Source organism: Emys orbicularis, chromosome 17 (genome assembly GCF_028017835.1).
Source record: "Emys orbicularis isolate rEmyOrb1 chromosome 17, rEmyOrb1.hap1, whole genome shotgun sequence".
NCBI lineage: Eukaryota > Metazoa > Chordata > Testudines > Emydidae > Emys > Emys orbicularis.
This window is the reverse complement of record NC_088699.1, coordinates 14,581,932-14,605,618: the sequence shown is the minus strand read 5'-3', so window position 1 is coordinate 14,605,618 and position 23,687 is coordinate 14,581,932. Positions and strand designations below refer to the sequence as shown.

The following is a 23,687-nucleotide window of genomic DNA, read 5'->3' as shown; positions in this document are numbered from 1 at the left end:
TTAAAGCTAATCTGTTTTTTGTGAGAGCGGGAGGATTAGACCATTAAATTCTACATGCCTGGCGGGTTTATGCCACTGATGGCACTGATGAGCAAAACATGCTGCAGAGAAAGCAAGCTGAAGATTGATGGTGTGTTAGAGCTGGACGGAAGGAACAAGAGCTTTTATAATGCTAGGTCTTTAGGCCTTTGTCAGTCAGTCTATATGATTTTGAGTTAATCCATGGTCCTAAACGTGGTTATACGTACATTACACGACCCAGCATTTTTTAGAGGAAGGACGTGACGGGAGTAGATTGCGCACAGCTTTGCATGGGAAAGGAGAAGGGTGTACGGCTCACCGCCTGCCACACTGCCTCTCATGTAGTTGAAGTTATTTCCCTTCTCTATTTGAAGTTAGTGTTGCAATATCAACATCTTCTAGAGGTGTTGCTAACAACTATTTACAACCTAGGAAGAAATGTGTACTTTTGACTGTCTCTTCCCTGTGAAACCTGATATCTTCGTGGCAGATATATAGCTAAATAACAGGGTTTTTCTATGTCGGAGCACATCATTCTTCTGCTAAAACAGATGCAAATGTTCTCTTCTGACTTTTAATGGGCTCCTGCTGTTTTGCAGTGGTTCGGGCCTGGTTATTTATCATTACTGTTGTGCAGTACAGCATTATATTCTGGAAACTGACTCATAAAAAGAAAAGTCAGGTACAAGTGGAAGCTGATCACACTCTGTGTCTACATATGAAGAATTTGTGATGCTGATCCATGCTTTACTGGAACTTAATGTTTCCTCATGGTGAGTCGGTGGTTCATGGATGCCCATCTTCCTACCATATATGTATGTTTAAACACAGCTGGGAATGAGAAGTATTTGTGTTACTTTTGGGATATGAACTGAAAATGAGCCAGTTTGTGAGGTCTCATAGGACTGAGGCCTTAAGGAGAAATGCACAGCAGTGAAGCTCTTCACATGGGTGTTATGGATATGCGACATTCATGCTTTGTGTTGGAAGAAGTGTTGGTTTGTACAGGTTAACACCCTCTGCCCTGAAATGAAGCACAGAGGGTCTTTCTTGTTATGGCACATGGAACAAAAGGAGTTAAAGTCCACTTTGATATTTCAAGAGCTTCCTTTGAACAAGCTTCCATACCATCATAAAAAAAAGTGCAGTGTAAAATGTCCGAATTCTAGCAAATTGGACAATTTGGCCGTTCTTATGCTTTCATCTAAAGTTTTATGCCTCCAGGCCTGTGACAAAAGTCAATAATATGAATTGGAAGATATTGATTATTTTGGAGGCCGCTGTTGAAACATCATATACGCTTGATTCGGTCTCCCATCGTCCGGTAAACATTTGTTTTCAGTTTGGCTTCCCTTGTGGAAGGAATTTAAAATAGCATCAAATTTAAAGTAATTTCTCTAATTTTAAAATAGCCTTTTTGAAAAAGTAGAAAATGTTATTTTTAAGAGGTATTTTTTTTAGTTTAGAAACTTAATTCTAACATATGAGTCTGGTTTTAATTCCTTTGCAAACTCTGGACTCTAGGCTGCAAGCTAGTTTATGCAATGGGACCCTTGCTCCCTTGTGGAAACCCATTGCCTTCAGTATAGCTCTGCATAAGCATAGGAGTGTGTCTGCATCAAATAGTTTGCAGGATTGGGGACTTGATGTAGTTTAGAGCTTCTAGGATATTATGCAGGTATGTTGTTCCCTGGTATCTTTCAAACTAGCCATTCTGCCTAGTTCACCATACCTAAATTCTAAAGAAATTAAAACCACCTCAACTGTGGGAAACTCTGGATCCAAACTTTGCGGATAGGGTATGGTCGTAATCTTCCTTTTAGAGACCCCAATCCTGTGCCAAAACCCACTGTTATGGATCTCTGTACCCCAAGGAGTCCCAGTACAACCTGATGCAGGATCCGGGCCTTTCACTTTTGTTGAGTGCTTTTGCTTTGCACTGTTAAGCAGTAGCCACGTTCCACCCCAGACTTGGTTGCAGGCAAATGAAGTGAGTCTTGTGGATATTTGTCAAATGCTTCGGCATTAGAAGCAGTGTATAAATATAAATATAAGATTATATACAAATATGAAGCACCAATAGTATTCAAACGGAATATGGTAAAAAGCCTAAAATCCCAGTTGGTTAAGCATCTGCCCTACAAGTCTATTTACATAATTAACTTCAAACTGTTTTATGTCTCCTCCTTCTGGAGATTTTAAAAAAAACACAGTTTTCATTTTTAAGGTAAAGGGACAATATTCAATCTTTGGCTAATTTCACAGATTTACCTCTTCTAACTCTTTATCCCTTACCTTTGTATTGTCACAACTAGTGGGGGGCGGGGGGGACGAAGGGGCAGGTAAATAAAATAGTTTGGTTTATATTTTCATAGGAAAATAAATGTATTGGAGGGAGTCTAGTATTAGCACAACATGCTATCATATAGGGATCAAAGTTCAGGACCCTGGCATGATGTTTTGCTGCTATAGTATAGGAGCAGCAAACTCAACTCCTTTAGAGAAGTTAGATCTTAGATTTGTTCTGTAATGGCGAGGCGAGTCACTGTCAGGTTTCAGATGGAATAAAAACAGAATTCAGATCAACACCAGGCCTACCCACTGATTCAGGAAAACCCATAAGCAGATGTTTTAAGTCCATCCCTATTCAGGATATCCCTTGGAAGTCAATCGGATTTAAGCACATGCTCAAAGTTAAAGAGCTGTCTTGAATGGGGATGTGTTCCAGAACTGAGGCTTTAGAGAGAAGTGGTATAAAGAGGGGGAGAATAAAACAAATTATTGCAAAACTATTTAGATACAAGTGAAAGCTGAGCTAAACGAAAAATATTTATCTCTGGTTCACTGACTCTGAATTTTACATCCAAATGCATATGGCTGAGGATTGAGCTGAATAATAATCTGTGAATAGACTTTTTAGTATTTGTTTTTGATGAATTCCAAAGCCAGAATTATTCAGGATGACAGAGAGATTAGTAAATACAGCATTGCAAAATTATTTTTGCTCACCCACCACAGGCAAATTGATATTTTGCTTGCCTATTTATGCATGGCCTGGTCATTGTTCATGACAGTTTTGTTGTACCATTTAAGCCTTATGTAAACATATAAACCTGTAATTTGTTATAGATTATAATCCCAATACTACACATTTGTATGTATATGTTCACATGTGTATTTGCAAGATCTAAATGTATGTAGTACAGATGCACACAGGATCCATGAAATTGTCCAAATGTGTTTATATGATTTCTTTCTTCAAACTGAAAGTTACTAAGAAGAAACCTGAAATCTTAAAAATGATGATTAAAATATCTGAAATTCTGGTGCAACAGCCAGCAATCTGTAGTAAATGTTGCAAGTGAATTTCCATTATAAACCCAGTTTTGGTGACCTTGCTAAAATATCCCTTCAGCTTGAATGCACTGGTAGTCAATTTCTCCAAAGTACCATTCAAACTGCTACTGACATCCACCTTGTTAATCCATTTTGGAAAATCAAAAATTGGCCACCAATCCATCACTACAAATAAGGCCTTAAGCCTGTGCAAAGACTTATGCATGTGAGTAATTTTAGGCACATGACTAGTGCTGTTGATTTCAATGGGACTACTCACATGACTGAAATTAAATATGTACATAAGTCTTTGCAGGATTAGGGCCTATAAAGTTGGTAGGCTGTCACTGCTATGAAGATTGACATGAGAGGAAAATATGCAAGAGGATTTCACCAATCAGGTTTCACTATTCAGCATTCCTGAAGTTACCAAACCATCTACCGCAAATGTAACAGGAGAGAGTATTACTTCTGCATCAGATCTGTAGACTGAAAAACCTATAAACGAAAGTGTGACAAACCTACATTACAAGAATAAGGGGACAGCCAATGAAATTTAAGGGTAATTTAAATTTAAAACCGATAAAAGGAAATAATTATACCATGTGTAAGTAACCCATGGACCTTATTACCACAAGATATTGTTAAGGTAAAGAGCTGGAGGTTTCAAAAAAAAAAAAAAAGGCATTTATTTGAATAAAAATATGTTATCCACAGTTATGTAAGAGAGATCAGTCTCACAGATCATGATATATGCCAACCATTAACTGACAACTGTGGTAAGAAACTTCCCTCATATGCATGTTATCGCCTAATTTTTCATGACTGGGACGTTTACATCTTTCTGTGAAGGATCTGATACTGCCCTGTGTTGGAGGCAGTATACTGACTATACTGGATGGAGTCCCATTGGTGTGATGCACTAATGGCCAATTTCTACATCAGATCCTGGAATAGTCAGGGCCGGCGCAACCCATTAGGTGTCCTAGGCAGTCGCCTAGGGTGCTACAATTTGGGGGGCGGCGACCGCGGTGGTATTTCGGGGGCGGGACCTTCCGCCGCCTCTGTGGGGGGTGGCATTTCGGGGCGGGACCTTCCGCCGCCTAGAGCGGCAGAAAAGCTGGCAGTGCTCCTGGGAATAGTTATTTGTCATTCCTATTTTCTCGTCCACTGGATGATGTATTTTACTGAGTTAACACGCCTAGAATGTGATGCTTTTTTGAGACAGAAGATGCATTTGAAACAATTAATTAATTATTTTAAAGGAAGCACTTATGATTAATGGTATAGCTTGTTTATTCATATGGAGAGCCTTGCCTCTAATGGCAGTGAAACCAGCTGCTCAAAACATAGACCTGCCCCGGATTATCATTAAAATTCTTGTTTTCCATTAATAGCATCATAAGGAATTAGAAACCTATTTTGTAATGTATTCTCAATGACAGTTGCAGCACAAATTCATTACCACACATAGTGTACATCCCACACGACAGCTGAGCAAACTTATGAAATTACCATTGAGGATGATTATATTGGTTATGAGGATTAGCACAGCAGGCAGCCATATTGGCACAGGGCAGGGTTTGGGCCAAAGGATAAATATACATTCTTTGATTACGGTTATTAATGGGAGGCTGCTAGACTTTCAAGCAAAGAAAAGGCTCACTGGCCACCTGTGAGCTAATCACATGGATTTGCCTCATTCTGTATTTCAACTCACTTGGAACCTGTAATCTAATTTACAAACAGAGATGAGAAGAGTGAGCAATTCATTTTCTGCTTCACATGGATGTGCTTTGTAAACTTTTAATCCTTTAAAAATTACAGTTCTGTGCAAAATGGAGAAAGCACAGTATGTAAGTCTTGTGTCTTTAAGTGCACCATTGACAGGCTACTAATTAGCCTCAGTAAGGGGCTACAAAAGCTACAGCAAAGTGAGGAGCAGATGACACATTCAAACGGTATAATAACTAGAGCATATATAGGTTAAAGATTTAAACTAGTAAGGAAAACACTTACCCTTTGGATTGGAAAAAGGACCTACAGTAGGCAATAGTGTCTCCATATTCAGGCCTTACATTCCATTGGTGGTAGTTGTATCAATCAGGCAAGGTACTAACAAGTTTCAACAGGACTTTATTTTTACAGTGGAAACCTCTTTACCAAGCTGCAGCTGCACCCTCTTTAACTCTCACTCAGCCTCTTCAACTCCTCCCCCCTCCTTCCTGTTTCCTGTACTTTCATGTGGTGTCCCTTTCAACACACAAGGTGGTCGCTTTCCATATAAACGTCAAATCCAGCCAGTTGATCCACCTTATTATATTTATAGCAGAAATAAAAATGTGGGTGATCGTACTTGAAACTGGTCTGGATTGCATGTCGTTTACCTTGGGAATGTACATAGGATTTATTTGTTTATTTTTAGCCAAGTATTGAACTCACATTAATCAGAAGATGATTACTTTTCCTAAAGGCCCCATGGTAATTCATGCTGGTGTATTTTATGAAGTCTTGGTATGTGTATTTCTATTGGAATAAGGTTACTCTGCCAGACAGCTAAAAGCTGTCATTACTGAACCACTCTGCTACTTTAATTAACATCAAACCCATGAATTACTAGAAACAAGTAAATTGTGCAATTTAGGGATGATTCTCTGTCATGCTATGGTCCCTTTACACAACTCTGACATACACTCTATGCTTTGGCTGTTCTCTTCTTCCTCTATATGGAAGTTTGGGATGAAGAGCTTAAGTTAGAGCATACCTGAGAACTACATCATCCAGTTTAAAGGTGTCATTAATCTCCTGTGAACCTGTGCTGTCGGATCACTCCCAAAAAATTAGATCCAGAGACTCCATTTTATAGAAACGAATACTGGTAGTGGTCAGTGAAATGTTAATCTACTCTGTGTAACAGAGAAAGACAACGATATTAAAGAGGGCACGCATGTCTAAAAGTGATATCCATGGGATTATATGGGTACCCAAATTCCATGCTTCATATTGTAAACTGATCACCCAAAGGGGTCAGGAAGGAATTTCCCTATATTGTATGGCATTGTTTGTTAGGCTAGGCACGTTGTGGTTTATTATTCCTGCATCACAAGCATCAGGTACCTAGCCACTGCTGGACTAGATGAATGAAAGGTCTTATCCCATGTGCTAGGTCCTGTTCTACTATAATTGTATGTATTTTCCCCCCTTATGTTTTGTAGGCTAATTCAGCTGATTCCAGTAACATTTGCTTTATTATATAGAACTTATTATGCCATAAGGCACTCTTCACTGTGCTGGAGGTTGCTGTAATAGGAGCCTCAATCCCCCTCTGAGGTCTATGAAACGAGAGCCGGTCTACGGTGCAACCTCCCTGATTGTGATTAATGTTTATACAAATTGACAGGCACAAAATGGAATCTCTCTGTGCCCTGCCAAGCTCCCGTCATCTCCCTGCCTCAATGTTTGAAAATTAATTTGACTAAAACAAATAGTCAGTTTCCCCTCAATTTGTTTGTACAGTTTCAGTGACGGAGGACAGCCGCAAGCCTGAATGCCGCCCGTCAGTTCCAGTAATTGGAACAAACCAGTCAATGCTCAATAGATTTAAAGAACGGTGGAGGAGGGAGGGATGTGCAAGGAAAGGAGATGTCAAGGCAAAGCAAATCCTTGTGTAATGATTCTTGGTGCTCATTCAGATGGAGCATGACAATGAAAGACCATAGGACAACACAAGACCCTCAGAAACACAGATGCACCTCCCTTGGAATGATATGGAAGTTCTTTATGTGACCTCATGGCAAATCCTGTAGGACTTTATAAAAAGATGAAATCCTTTCAATAGACGTTTTTGAATAAGTCTATGGAATTTCCTAGAACATTATGTCCCTGCTATAGATTCCTATAGGGTAGTTTCTTTGTTTGTTTGATTTTTAAGCTATAGAAAGGAACTCATTTTTTGCTACATTTTGTAGGCTTTTGATTATTATTATTTCTGTAGAGTCTTACTTGTTTAATCTCTTTTAAATTCTATGACTGTTCCCTAAGGACAGAATTTGGTCTATGGGGACATTTTTTACATACCGAAAGAAGCTTTAAATGACCATATCAGTGCTCTTGAAATAAAGAAACAGACAAAAACAAGGGGCACATATATCTTATTTCAATAGAGCCACATTGTTTTACAGCTTCCGAGGATTTTATATGGTATAGTCCAACACAAGAAACTTGGTGAAGGGGAAATTAAGGCTGCAGGCACGTCAGTCATTTGAGTCCCTATTGCCTTTCAGTAATAATAGAGTTTAAAACAAAAATACACTTAAATGTTACCAGGCTTTCACTTGGAGAAGTGGAGGAAGCTGATGTGCTGTATTACTGGAGCTCCAAAGAAATCTTGCAAGCCAGAGAAAACATGCATATAACTTATAGGCCTCAACTTACCACCAACACATATATTTCTTTAAAAGGATGCTGTTAAGTAGCTTCAGAACCCAAATTGAGACAATTTAAAAAGGGGATAGGGATGGAAGGCTGGAGACAGGGCTGGTTTACAAACCTAATACAATCAGATATATTTGTGTGGGGGGGTCTAACCCTGTTCCCTTTTCTCACATGAATAGCCCCATTGAATTCACAGGTTTACTACCCTCCTGATTAGGCCAACAAGTTTCTGGCCATGAACTCCTGAATTTAAGTGGAAAGAGTTGTATTGTAATTTCAGACATCTCCTCTGCAGTGTTGGGAGCTCATGATTACACCCCACAGTGATGCTGATCAGTGGAGTTTCACTGCGCAAACCCAGTGTAACTTCCTGTAAAAAGCAAGCCACTGAAATCGTGATTATTACCTTATGATATTCTACAGTTAATTTCATGGAGGTGGTGTTAGCCAGAGAAGCAAAGCAGTTTTAAAACGATGTTTTTGTATTGACACTGTGCCTTTAAAGATTGCTCTGAAACCCTTCACTGTAAGACCAAGGGGAGAAAATTCTTGGCACTACAGAACAAATTTACAAAGGAAACACAGTGTTATGTGGCTACTGAGTTATGGCTGTGACACCTCTCTAGGGGAATAAATGTGTTATTCTTCTGTATAAACATATCACACAGCTCTTTTTGTCCTTCGTATATTAAACTGAGCTGCCATGCTAAATTCGATCAGTGTTCATAAGGTGATACTTTTCAAGCTGCTTTTGAAAGCCAGTTTTTATTCAAGCTCATTCAAATAATCCTGTCACATCCAAGCTGGATGAGCCAATGTCATGAGCATTTTATGTAGCTGTGTGGCTGAAGCAAATCAATGGGCAAGGAAGGGGGGATAAAACCAATCTGTTTTTCATCTCAGTGAGAGTTACTTGTATGTTAAGGTTCGCTGGAACCTATTGAAAATGGGACATAAAAATCCAGCCTTACCATGGTGTCTGTTTCTTCTTCTTCTTCTTCTATTTTTTTTTTTTTTTTACTGGCTAGTATTCAGTGTTTCCATTTATTTATTTGCATTTAGTATTAAACAAACAAACAAACAACCCTCCCTTCACACCTCTCCTTAGTGGTAATTTCAGAGGGTAAGCAGTATTATGCTATGTATATGTATTGTATATATATTATGAGAGGGAGAGTCCTATCCCGAGCAAACAAAACCCAGTGTTATGCGTATTGGAATTAATAGGCTGAGGGCCTCAAGCGTTAACTACTCTCCCAGAGAAGGAAGGAGGGTCTTATTGTTACAGCATTGGCCTGGGACTCAGGAGAGCCGGGTTCTGTTCCCAGCTGTGTTACAGACTCATTGTTCTCTGATTGCAGATGGTTCTGGTTTTTGGGGTATCCATTTTGGGATACCGTGGACCTGGTTTTCAGAGGTGCTGAGCACCTGCAGCTCCCATTGACTCATTATAAGGTATTGGTTTTCAGTGCTTCTGAAGATCAGCCCCAAGAGGTCTCAGATTAGGCAGCTGCACAGTGAGGCACCAGATTCAGAGACTACTTTTGAAAATGTTGACCTTAGTCTTTCTGTGCTTCACTTCCCCCTCCATCAAATGGGATAAATGTTCCCCTACTTCACACAGACTTTCTGATAAACGGGCTTTTTCATTACATGCATTTAATGCATGAAAGGAATTCAGAGATTTTATGTTGATGGGGGGTCACTAGAAAAGCCTCCAAACAAATAAATACCGTGGCCCTGTTAAAGTCAATGGGACTAACAGTGGTATAAGTTATGCTCTGTAAGTGTTATCAGGCCCTAAAGTGCAGGGATGCCTGATAATAAAGATGAGGTACTCTTAGAGATTGCGGTGTCAAAAGAAGAGGAGCAACTTGATAACTTAAAAAGCAATAAGTCGCCTGGTCCAGATGGTCAACCAAAGAGTTCTGAAGACACTCAAGTATGAAGTGACTGAGGTGCTAACAAAAATGTGCAACTTCTCACTAAAACACCCACTGTTCAAAGAAGTGGAGAGCAGCAAATGTTGTACCTCTGTTTAAAAAAGGCTTTGGGGTGATTGAGGAAATTTTAGGCCAGTAAACCTTACATCAGAATGTGGCAAATGGTTAAAACCATATTTAAAAACAGAATATAAAAAATCTGGAAGTTCATGATATGATAGGGTCTAACCAGCATGGTTTCCGCAAAGAAAAATTGTGTCTCACTATTCTCTTGGAATTCTTTGAACATGTCAATAAAATAGTGGATAAAGGAGAACCAGTTGACAAGGCCCCACAAAAGAGGCTTTTAAAGAAGCTAAGTCATCATGGGGTGAAAGGCAAAGTATTTTCATTGATCAAAAACTGGCTAGGAGACAGAAAACACAGAGTAAGATTAAATGGCAATTTTCACCATGGCAAAAAGTTGACAGTGGGGGTCCTCAAGATTCAGACCACGTCCTATGTCATTGGTTTTTTTTTTAATGATATGGAAAGAGGGGGGAGGTCAATAGTGAGGTAGAAAAATTTACCTATGGCACAAAGTTATTTAGGTTAGTGAGGACCATAGAGGGTATGAGGAACTTTAGAGAAACCTAAACAAGATAGGTGAATGGGCGACAAGATGGCAAATGACATTCAGGTTGATAAATGCAAAAAAAATATATGGAAGGGGGAAAATGAACTACTCATAGATCTTATAGGGTTCTAAATTAATGGTATAAAGAAAGGGATCTGGGTATCATAGTAGACAGTTCAATGAAGACCTTTGCTCAGGGTGTAACTGAAGTCAAAAAACAAGCTAGAAGTTAGGATGCATAACGAATGGAATGGTGAATAATAAAGAGAATATTAAAATGCCTTTATATAAATCAGTGCCGTAGCCTCGTGGATAATGTGTGTAGTACTGGTCACCCCATCTCTAAAAGGATATTACTGAACTAAAGTGGGGTCAAGAAGAGCAACGAGAAAGATCCTGGCCCTGGAAAAACTTTCATATGAAGAGAGATTGAAAAGTTTGGGATTGTTCACTTTAAGAAGGAGATGAATAAATGGGGATATGATATAAGTATGTAAAATAGTTACTGGTCTAGAGAAGGGAGATAGAGCCACTTCTGTTTTCCCTGTCTCAAAACAAGACAACAAATAGACATTTAATTCAATTAAAAGGTGGAAAATACCAACCTGATAAAGGAAATATTTTTTTCACACAATGCCACAGAAAGCTACTGAGGCCAAGAACTTAGCAAGACTGGAAAAGGGATTGGACATTTATATGGTTACCAAGAATATACAGTGTTATAATTAACACTGACAAAAACTTTGCTGAAGGGATATTAAACCTTATGCTTCAGGGCTTAAACCAATCTCTAATATGAGGGGCAGATTACCCCACATCTGTTTATTGTGTACACATTCCTTTGAAGCATCTGGTGCTGGCCACTTCTCAGATATAGGATACTGAACTAGATGGATGTTGAGTCTGCTCCAGTCTGGCAATTCTTGTGTTACTATTTTCCTAAATGTGCTGTACAAATAGTGTGGTTATTAGGGGCCCCATATCTCTTTAACTTACATGTTAAATGGAGAAAGGAGACACTTAGTACTCAGTTTATTAACATTGAATGTTAATTTGCCTTCCTTTTCTTCCCACATGACAAGTTTGTCATCCCATTTGAGAAAAGTTTCTTTTAACAAACAATCTCTGGCTCTTAGCTAGCTATTGGATGCTTAACAGAGTTGCAAAGTTAATTATCAGAGGGGTAGCTGTGTTAGTCTGTATCCACAAAAACAATGAGGAGTCCAGTGGCACCTTAAAGACTAACCGATTTATTTGTGCATAAGCCATAAAAAACCCTCTTCTTCAGATGTTGCATCTGAAGAAGTGATTTTTTACCCACGAAAGCTTATGCCCAAATAAATCTGTTAGTCTTTAAGGTGCCACCGGACACCTCGTGGTTTTTAAAATTAATTATCTAATTTATAGCTTCTTAGCTGGATAGGTTAGAAAGTCAAGAGGTGTGTCTGTTAGAAATTAATCTTTTTGCTGTGGTTATTTGTTTCTATAGGCGGTTGGAGCAGGACTGTTATCATGGTGTAGTTTTCTCTTCAGGGATGGCATGTATGTACAGTATTTTCCATTTGACAGGATTTTTGCAATAGAAGGAAATTTAGATGTTATGCACATCACCTCTACTTTGAAAAGCTATGCGCCTATGTTAAGTAAAGAGGCTCTTTAAAAGAAAAAAATCTAACACGAAGGGCTTTCAGTATTATATTCCTGGTATACAGAATTTAGGTGGGACATTTATGATGTGTCTTCTGTTTAACGGCTGGATTGAATAAATTGTTTCATGTGAAATATTGGAGCGTTCTGCATTCTCCAATCTAGGCTAGAAGCAGTTCAATGACTGAAGGAGTGTCAACATGTTGTTCAATTTCACTGAGTGGTTCTTTTCATTGATCTTCAGCTTTATTGTTTACAATTAAATCCATTTCAATGCAGAAGATAAACATTTTAACAGGCAATAGCAAGGTCTTTTGTACCAAATGACATTCTTCTCTCTTTGATAATTAAGTACAAATTGCATCACAAGGCTTGCTATTCACTTGTACCAAATACTTGCATAATACGGTCTAATTGGTGTCAGCAGATGACTGAGCTGCAAGTAACCATATTTTCTAATATGTTTTTAATTTGCATAATCAATAATTTTATTATCGTCCTTGGGATTCAGGATGAAAGATGGTTATGTGCTGAAAATGAAAAATTCTGTTTAAGGTGTACTTTATCCAGTACAATTGATGAGTGACTCTGAGGCCGTTGTTCTGTATGATAGGAGAGATACCTAATAGGATCTCCTTTGTCCTTTCCAGTAATAATTTCTGTCACTAGCTTATTTATCCAAATGTTTGATTAAGCAATGTAAAATCAGATTTTCAATCTGAATAACTGTTGCAACATAGAATCATAGAATATCAGGGTTGGAAGGGACCTCAGGAGATCATCTAGTCCAACCCCCTGCTCAAACATATACCCCTATATCTCAAGGCTAATCCTCAGATGGTGTAAATTGTTACAGCTAGACAGAATAGAGCAATTTACACCAGCGATGACAATTTATACCAGCTGAGGATCTGTCCTCTCTAGAGCTGGGTGAATAATTGATTTTTTGGTTTGCAGGCAGTTCCAGAAAAAAAACAGATCAATCTGAAACCAGACATTTTTGGCAAATTGAAAAATTCTCCACACAAAAAATTGCTTTGGGTCAAACAAAATGTTTTGTTTTCTATCTGGGCATTTTTAAAAAGGAAGCAAAAGAAACTGCCAGAGGTAGAGAGGCCACTGCCGCCCTTTAGACCAGTGGATTCACATGAGAAGTAGGAGACCTGGTTTCAGTCCCCACCTCTCTGTGATGCAGAGCAGGGATTTGAATGTGAGTTTCCCATCTTGCCGGTAAGTGCCCCTATCCACCGGGATATTCTGAGGGAGGTATCGCTCAATCTCTTCTGTTAAAGCTGTTCCATTGTGTATGAATAATTAAACAGTCTTTGGAGCATGGACTTGAACTTGGGTTTCCAACCTTCCAGGTGAGTCCCCCTGACCACCAGGTTATAGAGTCCTTCTCACTCTCTTGCCCAACGAATATTCGAGTATTTTCTACAAAATGAAACAGCTTCAACAGGAGAAATGGAGACACACCCAACCCTGACCACCCTCTAGCCGCCAGGCCATAGCACTCTCCTGTATATGGGAGACCCAAGCTGAAATCTTTTCTCCACATCAGAGAGAGGGGGATTGAACCCAGGTCTCTCACAGCCCAGGTGAGTGCCCTCATTACTGGGTAAAAGACTAAGGGAGGCAGCCCCACCTCCATCTCATCTGGCTGTTTCATGAATGGCATCTAAGGCCTTTGCGAATGCAGGCCAAAAAAAAAAACATGGAGTCAGCCGAAACTGCAATTTTCTGCAAATAAACTATCCATGTGGAAAAAAAAAAAATCATCTAGCTCTAGTCCTCTCATCTATGTCAAAGCTGAAGGAAAATAGAACAATAAAAAACACCAGAATGAGTTTTATATTTTCAAGCGGCCAGCTCTTTATCCTGTATTAGAAGATTTGACAGTAACATGCCTGTGATGCCGAAAAGAATAGCTTATACTATCAGAGAAATAAAAGAAAATGAATACTAATTCAAAATAGAAAAATGCTATGGAAATCTGAGTGAGGTTGCCTTGGGAGGCTGCATGTTTGGTCTCAAAGATGGGTGTAACAGTTTTACTTCCTCTCTTACTATGCTGTATGATATTAGATCTTTTGGGGCTTAGTCCAAAGCCCTGGAATGAATGGAAAGACTCATTATTGACTTTTAATCAGTCCCATAAGGACTTCTTATCATGAAGCCCAAGAGTTGTGATAGAGCTAGTTATGGATCCCTGTTTCTGAAGCAGCCGCTTTTCCAGCGCTAGTCCTGTTATAAATTAGAGTAACCAAGGAATTGCTCTAATCTATGTCAGCTGAGAACTGGAGGATCTTTGCCGCATCAATGACATGCCCTTCACTGGTCTCCACATGCTCCCTGTGCTTCCAGAGAAGTTCAGTAGGCACAAATTTTATCTCTACAAAGAGCTTCCCCCTACAAAGTGAACTCTAAGGTGGCCAGTTATGTCCAGGTTCCAACTCCCTTGTCCTGCCTGAGTTGTACAAAGGAGCCAGATTACAGAAGAGTACCTGGCAGGGCCGGCGCAACCCATTAGGCGACCTAGGCGGTCGCCTAGGGCGCTACAATTTTGGGGGCGGCGACCGCGGCGGTATTTCAGCGGCGGGACCTTCCGCCATCTCTGTGGGGGGCGGCATTTCAGGGCGGGACCTTCCGCCGCCTAGGACGGCAGAAAAGCTGGCGGCGCTCCTGGTACCTGGGCCCATATTTCCATGTTTTCTTCTGTGGAGATTAGGAAGACTGACAAAGTGATTTTGTGAGGATGCCACATACATACTGTATTCATTATGCAAACCTTGGTGCTTTAATTAACATGTGTTTGTGGGCATTGTGTCATTCTTTCGTATGCACATAGATATTTGCAATATATATTATGGATACTGATAGATATAAAAGGTAAAAATACATATGCACACATATATTACATATTACAGATACGCACATGACAACACAAGTGTGTATATTTTTATGTATATCTAATATCATAAACTCATAAATACAGAGTGTCGGTATTTCACATGCAGCTCTGTGTTTGTATTACAAGTCTTCACAAAGTCTTCATTTCTCTAGGGGTGTTGAGCTGATAGAGTGGTAATCATGTTCTAACAGCCAGGCCTATTTCTCTGATGTTATTGAGCTGATAGAGTAGTAATCTTGTAGACACAGCAAACTTATTTGGTAACTTCATTTGGATTAATTTGGGATCTGTGTCCTGTACCTTGAGAAATCACAATATTCTCTGCTTCAAGTGAAAAGTAGTGAAATTAGAGAAATGGAAGTACAGTGTGAGAGATCATCAGATGCAGATTCCATATACCTATACCTATCTCATAGAACTGGAAGGGACCCCAAAAGGTCATCGAGTCCAGCCCCCTGCCTTCACTAGCAGGACCAAGTACTGATTTTGCCCCAGATCCCTAAGTGGCCCCCTCAAGGACTGAACTCACAACCCTGGGTTTAGCAGGCCAATGCTCAAACCACTGAGCTATCCCTCCCCCCGCACACCATTTGTCTGTAACCATAGCAAATTATTTTTTCCAATACTCAAAGAATTATCAGCACTTCCTTTTATTCTTCTTTTGATAAAACTCTCATAGCTGATTGGCACAACATCACTATAATAGTGAAAGGAAATCCTATGTCACCATATCAGTGACATAATTATTATTTTTCTAATTACTGATTCAGCAAACTGACTTTTCCCCAAACTGTATATTGAGGGTGCTCTTAAAAAAATAAAAATTCGGACACACACCTGATTCTTGAATTTGCCTGGATGGAAAGAAACTCCTGTGTGGTCTAAAGAAGAAAAGAAAGCTGTGTATTGGGTGACCAATGTCATGAAGAAATAAAGGGCTCTCTCCTTCCAGTTTCCAGTGGCTAGTGAATTAAATATTCAGAAATAATGATATGTGTAAAAAGTCGTAGAAGATTAAGGGAAAACTTGTGTCTATGACCTTGAAATGCTGCTGCAGAAGATTTAAAATTCTCCATAAAAATCATAAAATAGATCGCATTGCTGTGGGATTTAACTCTCTAAATAGGATACTGTGTACTTCAGTGTTCTTGCTGGACTATATACATTAATTATTGGTTGTGCAAAAATACATTTATTAGGAACATTGACACAAGAAAAACTCCTGGACCTTTGATACCCTTTTGTGATGTAGTATAGATGTAATGGTTTGAGAGAAAGAGCAGGTTCAATATTTGACATCTCCCAAATAAAATAAATTGGGAACAACTAAACATTACAGCTTCTAAGCTGTTAACTAATGCACATGGGAATGGTACTTAAGGGGCTGAACAGTGAAGATATACATATCAATGTGGAAAAAATACACACGGGACACCATGACTCATAATGTCTTTTTTCTCCAGGGGAGGAGTAGGTATTGTGTAAGGAATTTCACTTCACAGCAGAGGGCTGTGCTGAATAAATTTTGTGCACCCAAGAGACACTAAACATATCAGACAAGAAGGTTAAATGAAGGGCTCTGAGAGAAAGGTATTTCCCCTGGAATTGAAGGTGTCACCTCTGCTGTTTTCAGACCACCACTATATTCACCTAGTAGGCAGTTTCTAATGATAAAACAAATCCTTCAAAGCCATGATTGGCATGTCTTCTCACTAAAACTCAAACTACTAACTTAGTCCTTTGGGGACTGGGGACATGTACCATGTCATCCTAAGCAATCTGTTGCTTATTTTTTGTCTCTTTCCACGCTTGGGACCTGTCTTAACAAACGTGATGATCTTACTCTGTTTAACTTTTAATAGTGTTTGATCAAACAAAACTGATCCAAAGAATTAATGCAAACTGAGTTTCAGTTATTGATAACCTACAATTTAATTGCAGTGAGCGACACCTTGGGCACAGGTCACAGTCATTACTTTTTATTCTTATAGAGTCCCAGGACTGCCATATTTTTCTGATCCAGATTCCTTGGATCTCCTATTACAAATTGCAGAGTGCCCTGTTGGTCAGCTCCAGGGATAACAACAGTTTAAATGCATCAGTATCAACCAGCTCAGGTCACAGTTCCCCCTGAGGCGATGGCTTTCTCCATTTCCTGTCTGTACAGTTTCCAGTACCTTCCTAGCTTACTCCACCAAACTGCTTGCCACTCTGCTGAGCTAGCAAATTGCTCAGTACCACTGAGGTACAGGTTCCTTCCTGGGACACATTCGTCTATGCTCTCTTTATTAAATTAAAGACTGATGATATCATTATGATTTACATTATAAGGGCCACTCCAATATAGCAGCACTTAGAGGGAAAGGTCATTGCTTCTCCACCCAAGCTTTCTGAACATCTGCACAAAAAGGAGCCATAGCTGAGTTTGGCTTCACTGATGGGCATGAGGAAAGCGAGGCAGGGTCTTTCTGAGTTGGAGGGAGCTCTTTTCACTTGCTGAACAGGTACAGCAAGGAATGCCTCTTCCCAAACTCCCTCAGAGCCAGAAATAATAAGGAAAATGTCTGTAGGCACAGTTGCTGCTCCATTCTGCTTCCCTCTGTTCCACAGCAAAGGCCACAAGAGACATACATTTGAGCCCACAGAGTATGAACACATCAACAGTATCACCCCCACCATCCCAATCCGTTCAAAAACCACGAATCAGGTCCCCAAAATCATGGGATTGGCTAAAAAAATCATAAGATTTTAAAAAAAGAAATAAAGTAAATATTGGGGCTTTTTAAAATTGTCTTCTGGTTTCTGAGCCTTTAGGATGCACTCGCTTCACGATTTCAGACTTTTCTCCCTAACCATGAAAGCTAGAAACGTACTCTTTTGGTTTTAATGGAAGGTGAGATTCTCTTGCAATCTCATGAAACCAACAGCTGGGGCTTTAAGAAAAACAAAAAACCCATAAAACAAATATGGAATCACAAGAAGATTGAGATTGCTTGCAATAGTGGACTTTATGCATAGCTTGTTTTCCATTATTTTTATTTGCAACCCTTATTCAAGAATTTAGAAACATAGCTGTGAACAATTTCTCCTTCGATATATAACATTTTATCATTTATTTATTCGGTAGTATTTTTCCCACCGAAAAACTGGCAAAAGGGTAAGGAAATTGTTTCCTCACAAGGAAGTATCTAGAACCTCGAGTACACGTTGAACTGTATATTCATCCTGAGCCGCAGGGGCTTTTCAATAGTTTTTCCTAAATTTCTTTCCCCCCAGCATTGGTGGTTGTTGAAGACATAGCAGGCCCAATTGCTAAACCCCAGTTGCCTGCAGTGAGAGTTGCAGGTGCTCAGCATTTCTGAAAATCAAGCTCCCGGTGTGCAGTTGCAATCATTTTCCTTTAGAATCTCCCTCCAGTAATACTCCCTCCTACCTTTTTATAACACTTGGATTAAATACGCCTCCTTAAGGGTATTTCAGGTGGGAGATTGTTGTTGAGAATTGATGAGCGTAGTCTCCACTGTACTCAATGTATAATAATAAGTCACTGATATTAACGGGGCATGCCAATTTAAAAAAATCACATTGTGGTAGGGTTACCATACGTCCGGTTTTTCCCGGACGTGTCCGGCTTTTCGGCAATCAAACCCCCGTCCGGGGGGAATTGCCAAAAAGCCGAACATGTCCAGGAAAAATGCCGGCCGGGCACTTCCCCTCCCGCGGCTGCTCTGCTCCTCCCCTGACTCTTCGGCTCTGTTTAAGAGCCGAGCTGCCCGAGCGCTATGGGCTTCAGGCAGCCCCCTTGCCTCCGGACCCCAGCCGCCGGCCAGGCACTTCCCCTCCCGGGCTCCGGCGGCGCAGGGTCCGGAGGCATGGGGGCTGCCCGAAGCCGGTAGCGCTCGGGCAGCTCGGCTCTTAAACAGAGCCGAAGAGTCAGGGGAGGAGCAGAGCCTCCGGCTGCGGCGGCTCTGCTCCTCCCCTGACTCTTCGGCTCTGTTTAAGAGCCGAGCGCTACGGGCTTCGGGCAGCCCCCATGCCTCCGGACCCTGCGCCGCCGGAGCCCGGGAGGGGAAGTGCCCGGCCGGGGGCGCAGGGTCCGGAGGCAAGGGGGCTGCCCGAAGCCCAAACGCTACTGGCTTCACGGTTTGCCGGGCAGCCTCCAGACCCTGCGCCCCCGGCTGGGCGCTTCCCCTCCCGGGCTCCGCTGCGCTGGGGAAGCGCCGGCTGGGGGCGCAGGGTCTGGGGGCTGCCCGGCAAACCGTGAAGCCGGTAGCGCTCGGGCAGCCCTTTTCGCGTGGCTGGGAGTGGGAGGGAGGAGGGGGCGGAGTTAGGGCGGGGTTGGGGTGGGGAAGAGACGGAGTTGGGGCGGGGCTGGGGGTGGGAAATGGGCGGGGCCAGGGCCCCGTGGAGGGTCCTCTTTTTTTATTTGTTAAATATGGTAACCCTACATTGTGGTCTCTTGTCTTCTGTAGCTATTGTTGTGACAAGTAACTCCTAAATAACTGTCACTGAAAGAGGTCACAAGCAAAAATCTTTTTCATTTCCCCCACTGTTTGATAGCACTCTGTGAATAGTTGGTTTCATTTTTTTCTCCTGTATAATCAGTTAGGCCAGGATCCTGCAAATACTTCTGCCCGTGTTTAATTTTATGCATAAAGCAGTGTTGCCAACTCTCACAAATGTATCCTGAATTTTTCCTAAACTGCAGCTCTTGGAGTCATGGTATTATATGAATTTCTCAGCTTCATTAAAAAAAAAAAGTTTCCAGCCCTCATGGCTGCAGAGAGAAAGCTTGAAAATATGAACCTCAAATGTTTGAAAATGAGAAGGCATATAACCCCCCCCCAAAAAATGTATTATCAAAAAATAATGATTTTCTTTAAGCCAGTTTAATGATTTTGGGGGGACTGACTCATGATCTTTGAACTCTTGGGCTTAGCCATATGAGTATCCCGATTAAAATGCAATGGAACTACTCACGTGTAGATCTAAACATGTGCATACGCGTTTGCTGGGTCAGGGATGTGCTCTGTTTCTGCTGTTTATTATTTGTATCTTCATAGCGTCAAGGAGCCCTCGTCATGGACCAGCATCCCATTGTGCTAGATACTGTGCAGATCTTTTCTGAAATAAAGGTGGCAGGGGGAAGATATATATATATATATATATATACACCTCTACCCCGATATAACGTGACCTGATATAACACGAATTCGGATATAACGCGGTAAAGCAGTGCTCCGGGGGAGGGGGGAGAGGCAGGGCTGCGCACTCCGGCGGATCAAAGCAAGTTCGATATAACACAGTTTCACCTATAATGCGTTAAGATTTTTTGGCTCCCGAGGACAGCGTTATATCGAGGTAGAGGTGTGTGTATATATATATATATATATATATAGGTACAGATCTATTAATGGTAAAAAGTGATTGTAATACCACAAATATCAGGGGCAGGTGTACTACAGGAAATTACTTTCAACTCGTTTTTGGAAGTTGACTACATATCAAGTTGATGTTATCCCTATAAAAGCCTACTATGACAAAACACTGAAACTGCCTAGAATGTAAGCGTTCCAATGGGTTCACTTGGTTTTTCTCACTTCTGTGCACACGTAGCCATTTTGTGTTTCTTTCTCTCGGCGCTGCAGGTAAAGAATTAGGTGTCCGTACGCTAGCTGAAAATGACAACCAAGATGCTAGGGGGCCGGCTGTCCCGAAAATATCAGGCTTAGAAAGGAGTCAAGAGAAGAGCCAGGACAGCAACAAAGAACCAATACTCGAGCCTGTGGTGCCTAAAGACGCTTGTCCTCAGGTTTCTCAGCCTTTGGCCCAACATCTTTTGGAGCCACAGCCTGAAGCGCCTTCCCCAAGCCCTGTACTGGTTCAGCGTACGGAGGCTCCTGCCCAGCCGCCACAGTCTCAAGCCTCACAGCCGCTGCAAGGCCCAGAAGAAGCCCAGCGTCCGCCTGCACCTCAGCCTCAAGTACAACGTCCGCCCAGGCCACAGTCCCCTCTGCAGTCTGTCCATCAAAACCTGCCGCTGGTGCAGCCTCACCCTTCCTCACAGAGTCTCTCTCAGCCTTTGTCAGCGTATAACAGCAGCAGCTTAAGCCTCAACAGTTTAAGGTAGGTAAACTGTTATATACTATTGCACACAATAAAGGAAAGCCTATTAAAATGTGGCGAAGGTGCCCAAATTGTTAGCTGAATATGCACATAGGAGGACATGCTTTTCAGGGCTTGTCTGCCCGGGACACTTAGGAAAGGTCAGAGGAATTAACTAAAAGTGCATAGTTCAAGTACATTAAACCCCTGTGTGGATACTCATTCAGATGTAAAGCGGCCTTAGTTTGCTTTAGCTCAGCAGTTCTTTGCACCAGAACCCCCTTCTGAGAACAAAAATTACTACCTGACCCTCCCCCCCAGGACGGGGGACCAAAGCCTGAGCCTCGCCAGCCAGGGCTGAAGCCCTTGGGCGTTGGCTTCAGCCCCGGGCAGTGGGGCTCGGACGTCAGCTTCAAGTCTGGGCCCAGGAAGTCTAACGCCAGCCCCGGCGATCCTATTAAAACGGGGTTGTGACCCACTTGGGTTAGAGAACCACTGTTCACTTAATCTCCTTTGCTGCACTGGGGTGAAGAGCTTATGACAAAGGAGGAGCTGCTATACTGGCCCGGTATATTATCTTATGTACTTCTAAGACCCCAATTACTGTAGTTTCTGAGCACCTCACAGTCTTTAATGTACTTATCCTCACAACACCCCTGTGAGGTATTATCCCATTTTTACAGCTGGGGAACTGAGGCACTGTGAGGCTAAGTGATTTGTCCAGGTCACACAGGACATTTGTGGTGGAGCAGTGACTTGACCCTAGATCTCCCCAGTTCTAAGTTAGTGCCCTAACCACTGGATCCTCCTTCATCTATCCAAACTGGGATTCCCCTACTCAGGAACCAGTTAAACCAGCTTTTTGGCTGCTCTGTGCTTTGAGTTGGGGGGTGGAATCTGACCCACAACTGCTCAAGATCTTGAGTTACTGGATCAGGCTGCTTTCCTTCAGAGTCCCATGCAGCAGAAGCGTGAATGATTATTACATGAAATAGTGAAAAGTAAAACACAAGCACTAGCTATTTTAAGACATTAAAAAAAGTCTTGTTGTAGTATGTAAACTGGGAAAAACTGCAACCAGTACATACACAAATATTTATTGCTGCAGAATCTACCTTGATCTTTATATTGTGGGAGCAGAGAGGGAGTCATTAATTATACAATAAGCAGGTAGACGTCACTATTTTCTCCAGCCCGTCTCTCATCGTCTACGATCTTTCATTTTATTTAGTGATAACTGTTTTTATTAGTGTAAAGATCACTAATTTGAGCTTCAGTTACCTGAAACAATGGTTCAGAAGCATTCGTGCACAAAGGAATTGACAATGAAGTAATAAATGTACACAGTTGATTGTTCCTTTGGGTGCCATTCATGTATTGTTCAAGGCTGATACCATTTAACTTTGGAACTCAGCCTCTTGCAACCTCAATTTCTCTGGCTAGAGAGTAGATTGGAAATAAAAGGGAATTTCAAAGTTACCGTTTGTTTAGCATGTTCCAAAAGTAACTTCTGGTGTGTGTGCGAGGAGGGGTTCAGGGCGTGATGACGCTTTTCTTCTTTTCCTGCATTGCTTAATTATTCCCCCCCGACCTCTTTTCATTAACAGCAGCAGCAGAAGCAGTACTCCAGCCAAGACTCAGGCCCCTCCCCCACACATATCCCACCACCCCTCCGCTTCACCGTTTCCCCTCTCTTTACCCAGCCACAGTCCATTGCACACCTTCACGCCCACCCTCCAACCTCCTGCTCACCCGCATCACCCCAATATGTTTGCCCCTCCTACGGCTTTGCCTCCTCCACCTCCATTGACTTCAGGGACACTGCAGGTTGCAGGACATCCAGCTGGTAGTACTTACTCAGGTAAGAGTTGGATATGTTATGGAAAAAAAACATTTTTGTGGTACGACATACAAAACTAGCTCTTGGTTTTAGGTCAAATTATTTATTTTGACCAATAGAACAAGGGCTGGCTGTTTGACAGAGGATGTACCCACCAATGACATGCTCAGGGCTTTGTTAGAAATGGAAACTATCAGTTCAGCCTGTCCCAGTGATATTCCTTCCACACTGGGAAAGAATATTTCTGGGAGGCTAAATTTTGGATGTTTCTTTTTTCTCACCATGGTAAAATCATGTTAGAGTGCATGTGCGCCAGCTCCCATTACATGAACCCTCTGGGCATCTGTCTTCGCTGCAGAGTGAACTTGAGTTATCTACATTTCAGTTAATTCACTCGAGTTAGCCTAGCGTGAGAGCAGCCACACTGCTATATAATATTTGAGGTGCTGTGTCCACACTGGTGCTGTACTCACTCGAGTGTGGCACTAAGACTTCTGGGGGTGGATGCCATGATTCTTAGCACTGCGGTAAGCGGAGCCACTCCATCAGTCCCTTCTCTGAGAACTTCTCCCCTTCCTGGAGCCATGGGAGGAATTGTGGGAAGGCACTGGAGGACTATCTTCACTTGAGTGACGTTAGCCCGCATACATATTACAGAGTGGTCATGTTAGCAGCTGACAAGTTAGGTTCAGTCAACTTTTAGCCTGTTTAGTCTTTCCCGTCGACGCTAGTTAAAAACACCACAGCACTTGAGATAAGGACTTTTGTGTGTGGAGCTGTCCCGATTTAGAGACAACACTCAAGTTATAACTCGAGTTAACTTTGCAGTGAAGA

The 23,687-nt window shown here is 41.5% G+C and overlaps 1 protein-coding gene across 2 annotated transcripts in view; it reads left to right on the top strand.

The window, feature by feature from the left end:
• The window catches only part of AUTS2 (activator of transcription and developmental regulator AUTS2), a 947,473-nt gene that overhangs the window by 896,498 nt on the left and 27,288 nt on the right, over positions 1-23,687 (top strand). For both annotated transcript variants that reach the window (XM_065418421.1, XM_065418420.1), the window contains exons 7-8: positions 20,557-21,034; positions 22,621-22,874. In XM_065418421.1, coding sequence (XP_065274493.1) covers positions 20,557-21,034; positions 22,621-22,874 — 732 coding nt within the window. The remainder of the gene's footprint in view (positions 1-20,556; positions 21,035-22,620; positions 22,875-23,687) is intronic.